This window comes from Drosophila santomea, chromosome 2L (assembly GCF_016746245.2).
Source record: "Drosophila santomea strain STO CAGO 1482 chromosome 2L, Prin_Dsan_1.1, whole genome shotgun sequence".
Lineage (NCBI taxonomy): Eukaryota > Metazoa > Arthropoda > Insecta > Diptera > Drosophilidae > Drosophila > Drosophila santomea.
Window position 1 is genome coordinate 16,022,779 of NC_053016.2, and position 7,953 is coordinate 16,030,731.

The 7,953-nt window shown below is 45.6% G+C and overlaps 2 protein-coding genes across 2 annotated transcripts; one reads left to right on the forward strand and one right to left on the reverse strand.

The window, feature by feature from the left end:
- Positions 1-406: 406 nt before the first annotated feature.
- On the reverse strand, positions 407-2,504 carry LOC120458316 (adenosine kinase). Its single transcript, XM_039645922.2, has 3 exons — positions 1,949-2,504; positions 1,720-1,875; positions 407-1,452 (listed from the first exon to the last, which is right to left on the reverse strand). The coding sequence occupies exons 1-3, from the start codon at positions 2,026-2,028 to the stop codon at positions 588-590; spliced, it is 1,101 nt and encodes a 366-aa protein (XP_039501856.1). The 5' UTR covers positions 2,029-2,504; the 3' UTR covers positions 407-587.
- Positions 2,505-5,962: 3,458 nt separating this feature from the next.
- LOC120458812 (growth arrest and DNA damage-inducible protein GADD45 alpha) lies at positions 5,963-7,405 on the forward strand. Its single transcript, XM_039646610.2, has one exon. It carries the CDS (start codon positions 6,186-6,188, stop codon positions 6,675-6,677), a length of 492 nt encoding a protein of 163 aa, XP_039502544.1. The 5' UTR covers positions 5,963-6,185; the 3' UTR covers positions 6,678-7,405.
- Positions 7,406-7,953: the final 548 nt, after the last annotated feature.

Here is a 7,953-nt window from a genome sequence, read left to right on the forward strand (position 1 = left end):
TCTCGAGTCTATATTTAACCATTAAAAAAGTCTTCCGGTGATTTCATACCATGGCTTGATTAGACGTGAGCACATTTTTCACTATTTCACTTTTTATCTGTGCGCTTTTCTGAAGGTCAACGCAAATGTTTAATGGCAATGGGCCACAAATAAATGTATTTGTTACATTTTTAGATAAATCTGTTTTGGCTTTTAAGCAAGAAGCAACTGCTTATATAGCAGCATTATATAATTGGAACTTTCGAAAGAAATTTTAGTGTTCAAGAAACAATATAAAATTCCCATCGCTGTGAATATATTATGAAATTTAGTATCTGGACTTCTGAGAAGAGTATATACTTATTATTAAAAGGAAATCAATTCGGTTATCTTTCATAGGAGGATGTATAAATAATTATACCTATACTTTAGCGTTCTCTCTTGTTTTTATTAAGTCACATTACGACAAAGTTCATTGCTTGTGTGAAGTAGTAGATAAGTGATTGACTAAGCCTAAAGTTTGGGAGATTACCGGAATAATTACGAGCTAAAAGTCTACTTTGGTGCTTTGTTGTGCGCTATCTCAGTTGACGATGCATGGCGTCGGTCTAGGGCAAATTGCAGCCCACCTGGGTGACGACCTTGGCGGCCACATTGGAGGCCATTCGGATGCACTCGCCCAGCGAGCGCTTCTCCAACCAGGCGTGCAGAAATCCGGCCACAAAGGCATCTCCGGCACCTGTGGCATCCACCAGCTGATCTACGCGCTGCGCCCTGTAGTCCTCAAAGCTGACGGGTCCCGGTGGAGCCAGCTCTTCCACGTAGTTGGTGATTACCTGTACGCCGGCACTGCCGTTAGTGACGAAGATGACCTTGGTGCCACCGGACTGCAGGAGATGATCCGCCAGTTCATCGACGTTTCGGAACCCTCCCGCAGCCTCGGCCAGCGCCTCGAACTCCTGACGGTTTCCGAACAGGAAGAATGCGGCCCGGGCCAGTTGCATCATAGCTCGGTGATTTTTCCTCACGATGTATGGGGCACTGAGATTAAGGGCCAGTCGTCTCCGCTCCCGCACCAGATGCTGCACTATGTAGTCGCACACATCACTCCTCTGGGGCACAAAGAAGCCCTCCACGTACAGGATTTGTTTGCGCTCCACGGGTCGCAGGAAGCTCTGACCTTCGTGACTGACAGCGTGGCTCAGTGTCTGCACCTGGAACTGAGCCGAAGCGCCGATGTTGGCGTACAGCGTGGGGTTATCCTGATACATGAGGCACACGCACTGCCCCGTGTGTGCATCCTCAACGGTCTGCAGCCTGGCCTCGATGCCGCGATCCCTGATGATCTGGCGCAGTTCCTCGGCGTGCTTGTCGGCTCCTACGGCGCCAAAGAAGAGGGCGTCTGTGCCCAGCTGCTTCAGGATGCGGGCAGTGTTGAGGGCAGAGCCACCAGGATTTGTAAGGCACTGAGAGCTGAATTAGAGATAAATTGGATTAGAACAAATAGCTTTTTAAAGGATTTTATATACAAATAGGACTTGGTGTACAAATTCCACTTTATCTTTTTACAATTCAAAGACTTTTAAGGAGGTAGTTATTATAATAGTATTACATTACTATTACTTTTTATAAAACTCTTGGTGTGAAAACTTGAGACTACCTGCACAATGCGTAACCATTCATTACAGATAGAAGAAGAAACCGTACCTCAAAAAAGGTCAAGATAGAAGAGATGCTCACCTCTCGGAAGCCTCTACTGCCAGCTGGTTGAGTTTCTCCATGTCCAGTTCGCCCTTGGAGCCCAGTTCCAGGCCGAACCGCTCCAGGAGTTGTGGGTCCTCGAGCTGAACCAGTCGGTCCAGCAGGACGTTGCCGAAGCAGATGACCTTGCGGGGCCTGAAAGTGGAAAAGCCCGAAAGTGGGAAAATGTTTTCTGCTGGGGTTTTCCGTGCCTGCTGCTGCAACTCACGTGTGGAATGCCCCTTGCGTGTCGTCCGTGGGAGGATTGCCTCCAAAGATTTTCTCGTACATGTAGCTCAGGTACTCCATTGTATGCAAAAATTACCGCTTGTTCGCCACTTTCGCGTTCTATTTACAAGTGCTCCGCATGAAATCCAACAGCGATCCGCAGCTTCTGTTGTCCGGCGTCGAACTGAACGCTCAGGCCGGTTTGTCCCGGTGTTTTTATCTCGCTCTCGCCAGCGAACTGTGTTTGTTTTTTCCCATTTTGGGCAATTAGTTGGGGCCAACTTCTTTTCTCTATCTGTTTGACGAGCGGCCTACAAAGAACAGCTCATTATTGTTTTCCTGCCAATCATTTCCATTTCGCTCGTCTTTTTGCCCTTTTTGACTTTGCTGCGGTTTTCGATAACACAGAGCTTTTGGCACTGAGAACGTGGCTATCGTTTTAATGTTACTCGATACTCAACGTCGCTCATGAAATGCCATCGAGCTATACCTAATAACCATATTTTATAATTCATGCGACTTTATTGTTTAGCGTATTACATAAATTGCGTGTAATATTCACGCGTTTACCAGCACTTAAGTGCGGAGGGAACAGCTGTGCGCTTGTTTTGTTTACAGGGAAGAGGAAGCAGAAATGAGTGCAAGAGCGCGAGAAAAGCTCAGCCGGCTAAAAAGCACACGTCGGAAAAAGAGCTTAGAGAGATTGGAGAGATTGGAGAGATTGGTAAGCCACAGAGTTGCCATCCAGCGCAAATTAAAAAACTTTTTTTTGAAAATAATTATGAAGGCGACTAATTTAAAAATGTAATTATCTGTAAGAAACTTTAGTACTTGTGCAGCCTAGAACCAATTTTTACATTTAAAAGGAAGTTTAATTACAAATCTATGAAAATTAAACTTACACGAATGCGACAAGTACAGAAAATCAAAATTGGAAAATATTACGAAGTACATATAAATTGTATTGCAGAAATGTTATGGCTTTCTTTTCAGTTAAGTATTTGTTTAAACTCCTTTTCTTTAATTTCACCAGGTTCTTTAAACCGGTTTACCAACGCGCAACCCTTTGAATTATGTAGGTACTTCTGCCCAAAAAAAGAAACTCAATTATTTCGCCATTATTTGAAATGCAATGACAAATGTTTCGCAATATTATTTAATGCAAGACAAGACCTATTTAGTGCAGAAGGACCTCGCTCGGATAACCGAAATCCCCTTGCCAAAAGCCCAACGATAAATAAAAGAATGCATTATAATCTGGTATATGGAGTGAGAAAAACCACGGATCGGGGTTTTTTCGCAGAGAACTCTGTTGAAAACTGGGTTTTCCCAGCAGCCAGCCAGCCGCAACTGGGAAATCCCCCAGCATAGCTGCACTGCATGCATATGTACATAATGGCACCTTGGAGACCACCAAGCCGGCTCCATAGATCTCGTTATCCAACGTGACGCTGGTGCACGTGAGGATCCGGGCGGCATTCATCGGTTTTAGTGGCTTGGTGACCGGTTGCAGGTACTCAGACAGGTGGAGACTTTGGACCGAATGCCGAATTTGGGGGAACTCTTGAAAACCAGTTCGCACTCTCTTTTTTTTGTTTGGCTTTGACTCACTTGGCTCTTCGCTTGGCAGTTGGGTTTGGGCCCAGTTTAGTGCTGCGCCGGCGTGACTCAGCAGTGGGGCATCCGCCAACGAAGTGCCTCCGATCCATGCCCAATCACTCGCTGGCCTCCATGATTCCCCCGAATCAGCCAGCAATGAAAACCATTCAATGTGCTGCCATCACATGTGCTGAGCGCATGTTGCACACACCACACGGTGGCATGGCACACACGCAGCGGGCAGAGGTGCCCTTGGTTGGAGTGGCACACAAAAGGCTAAAAATACATATCTGAATTCCTGGCCAGGGGAATGGGAATGGGTTCGATTGTGACGTGCGGATCAAGCTGGATTGAGAACCAAAACTCCTAATTCGCACGTTCGTCGCAGTTATAGAAAGAAAATGCTGTAGAGCCCTTTCATTCACTTGTGACGACTCGAATTCCTGGCTAAAATCACATGGCAAAAGTTTTATTTCAGCCAGTGCAAATGCGTACTTACTTCAGTAGTAATTACCAATATTTATTAAATTCACTATTAATATTTTTTTTTAAACAAATTAAATTAAACTGGTATAATTATCTTTAAATATATTGTGTAGGTTTGGAACCTAAAAATAATGGGATATAAGCTACAAGTTTTTGATGCTTTTAATTTTGAAAAAGGAGTTTATGTCATGAGCAGCTGTTGAATTTTTGAATATAACAAATTTGGTCTGAAAAGGTCATTAATATATGCTGATTATAATGGTGCCTATTACTATTTTCGTAATTAAAAGTAAAATATTGGGCGATCTAGCTTGAAAACCCCCATATTGCCACTGCATTTCCGAATCCAGCTCACCGCGGTTCATTGCCCACTTTCGAGGCGAATTTGGCGCGCAAATTCGGAGCTGAGTCGGCGTATTTTACTTCGGGACGTATTCTACCTTTCAGCACTTCCGTGGCTGATCCACTTACTACAGGTAAGCCCCTCGTAAGCACGACAGTTGTTTATGTTTTCGGGTCTGAATACATGCATAGGTCAGTAATTTGAATCAGCCCACTCTTCTATAAAAAGACCCAGGAGCTGCTTTAAACGGAAGATTATATCTACATATGTTCATACATACTTTATTATGATCATGACTTGGCTTTTAGCTGGAATGAGTTCAGTTGAATGCTGACTAGTTCTGCCAATTGGTTAAGGGACCCCCATATTTCCTCATATGTCACATAACTCAGATATGCACCCTTTAGGTTATACAATCTTCTGATTTTATGCTCTTCGCAGCAGCAGTAAGTCTTGCTGCATGCCACAATTGCCCAGGAATTGTTTTCAATTTTACGCTGCACTCTCAGCAGTTTGTTCAACTGCAAAACACTAAAACATATGTAGGCATCGATTTGCAGCTGCTATTTATAGCTTAAACAACAAATTGTGCAATTATGCTGATTCGGCGATTAAAGTAAAGTAAAGTACCGCACGGCGTGCGGTAGTTGAACCCTTCGCGAGCTTTGAGCTGCAAATTCCGCCGAATGGCGTAGTTCCCGGGTTCAATTGATAAAACTCGGTGCCGATCTCGACTGGCGATTCCGACACGTTCCCACGTGCCGATTGTGCAGCGTGAATGGGGGAATTTGAAATTGGAATGCCGCGATAAATTGATTAGCAGCCTCCATTGTGTTTGGCCATTCAATTCTGTTTGTCCAATCGTCTGGCAAAATCCAAAAATAATAATATACGCAAACTGACACTAATGCAAAATTTGGTCGGAAATAAAATTCGGGTTAACTTAGGTAAGTAAGGTCATCCGTTAATCATACGCCTAGTGTACGTAAGTTGCGTATTCGCCGCGTTGGTCGTCGAGATGCGACACACTTGGACCTGTTGCTCGCCATCAGCCAGCAGCCATCATTAAGTGGTCCATTCACGAGTTTCTGGCGAAATGTATGCACCAACATTAAGAAAACCATTCAAGTGAAATTTATTTACGGATTTTTGTTCGAATTTTGATGAGCAAATGGCGATACATACACTCAAAACATGTTCACACATCACTTTTTTCCGTGAAAGATAATAAAAGCGATGCTCTTACTTAAGGGAGGCACTTTCTATTCCCTCGAGAGTGGGAAAGCCGAGTTTCCTGGGCAGCCAAGTTTCCTGACCCCATTTGGAGCGCACCAAACTGCAGACTGCAGTTTGCTTGTGATGGAAAGAAACCCCCAATCCGCTAATTGCCGCCAAATCAACGGAAATCTTTCGGATTGGGGATCCGAAAAAGTAATGAAAAAACCCGATTTGGGTAAAAGAGCGCGAGAGCAAGCCACGCAAAAAGCTCCCGCTCTCGCATTTCTGATGAAATTCAGTGGAATTCTTAGGCGGCGGAGAGCGCGGCTATAAAAGCGCTCGCTCGCCAACCGAAAGCATTCATTGTGAAATCGCCACTCAAAATTGAAACAACGCGGACAAACGGTTGAAGAAACGCAGAAACCCAGTGCGAAAAGAATTTCATAAGCAAAAGTTAATCGGGTGCTAAACAAAAACACTCGAAAGCAAAGCAAAAGCAACAACAAACAGTGCCCAAAAAGTGGAAGCCAACGGCTCGAAAATTACCCAAAACCAAAAGCAAAGTCGCAACCAAACGGATTACACCCACAACATGGTCGTCGAGGAGAACTGCAGCATGCACCACCTGGAGCGTGAACTGGACCTGGAGCTGGACATCGATCTGGCCATGGAGTGCGCTCCCATCGGACGCACCATCAAGTCGGCCCTCCTGAGGGCCCAGAGCGAGGCCCGGGTGATCGTGGGCCTGTCCGCCGCCATCAACGTGCTCTCCAAGTCGCCGGAGGGATCCCTCTTTTGCCTGATGGCCCAGCCCAAGGACGGCGACTCAGCCACCCACATGCACGAGGTGCTGCTGGAGGCCTTCTGCTACGAAAACGACATCTACGTGATCAAGGTGGACGACGCCACCAAGCTTAGCCGCATCCTTGGCCAGGACTCCGTGGAGTCGTGCTGCCTGGTCCAGAAGGTCTGGGCCGACGCCCCCGAGGAGCAGCTGACCAAGGCCGAGAACCAGCTAGTCGACTACTGCGAGGCCCACTGGGACGCCCCCCAGCAGCCCATTGTCCAGCTGCCGGCTGTGTAGGCGCGTGTGAGCGGGACAGCCAGATGTCACAATATTGAACGGTCCGCACAGTGGGCCACACACGGTTCAAATCGCAAACAAACTCTAAACCAAACTGGAAACCAGTTGCTGGGGGGGTTGATGTCCCCGAACGTCATGGAGAGTTCCCGAGGGAATCCGACGTTTCGTGGTGCTGTTATCAGACGGCACACCGGCACTTGTACACCTACATAGGATATATACCCTAACTTACTGTATACCCTAACCTACTGAAAGCAGGAGATGGAGGCGGGGAGCAGAGATCGATAAGCCATCGCCTTGCCGGATAATTGAAACTGAAAGGCGACCTTCGAGGCGGTAGAAACTGCAGCTGAGATACCCGCGGAAGTCGCACAGAGAGACTCACGCACACACCCAAGGAGCGCAGCCTCACACTGAAGCGCGTGACCAGCTGCCGAGCCACACATACACACATATACTCGTACATATATATAGCCAATTTGTTTTTGTATAATTTTTCGCCTTAAGCGTCGAGCAAATTTACTGATAATGACCATTATTCTGTACGCCGCAAATTGTGAATTACACTTAAAAGGAGATCAGGCAATTGCATGTATAAATTAAAGTTTTGTTATGTTAGCTTTTCCCTTAAGAGATGATGAAAACACAAAAAAATAATGTTATGTAGCTTAAGCACAAACAGAAAATTTAAAAATTTAAAAACGGTTTTGAAAAAACGCAACAAAATAAAAATCTTGTTTAAAAACCAAACTTTCTCTGACTTCTTTTTTGCCAAACGACGTCAATGGGTGCAAGTCTGTCGGATTTGGAACGGCATGCCGACTCATCAATCTTTGCATAACTGACCGGGGTTTCCCCATCGAGCGTGCCTTGCATATACTCGTACAGCCCCATTGGGCCGCTTATCAATGGAATTCTCGGAACTCAGTGGAACTGAAACCTCGCGTAAACACCGAAATCGGGGCCATCCATCTGGCAGACTGGGAGAAGCCCTCAGAGGAGTCTGAACGATCGAAGTATGCAGTTTTATGAACTCAGATATCTGGTGTGAGAATAGTCAGCTTGCAAAGTTCAGAAGTAGGTCTGTAAAGGTAGAAGTATCTGTCATGCTTATAGGGGGGAAAAAGTAAAGAACCGTAAAACACTCGAGCTAATCAGATCATAAATATTCTTTGTACGCGACAATTCTGTAATTTCATACAAGACCCACTTTGTTTCATTTGAGGCTCATAATCGCAGCACGTTCGCAATCATGGCAATTGACTTAGCCAACCAG

Coding starts and splice junctions, on each gene's coding strand:
- LOC120458316 (XM_039645922.2), bottom strand. CDS start 2,028: ATGGAGTACCTGAGCTACATGTACGAGAAAATCTTTGGAGGCAATCCT. Junction 1,876..1,948: donor ACGCAAGGGGCATTCCACAC/GTGAGTTGCAGC, acceptor TTCCACTTTCAG/GCCCCGCAAGGTCATCTGCT. Junction 1,453..1,719: donor GCAGTAGAGGCTTCCGAGAG/GTGAGCATCTCT, acceptor TCTCTAATTCAG/CTCTCAGTGCCTTACAAATC.
- LOC120458812 (XM_039646610.2), top strand. CDS start 6,186: ATGGTCGTCGAGGAGAACTGCAGCATGCACCACCTGGAGCGTGAACTG.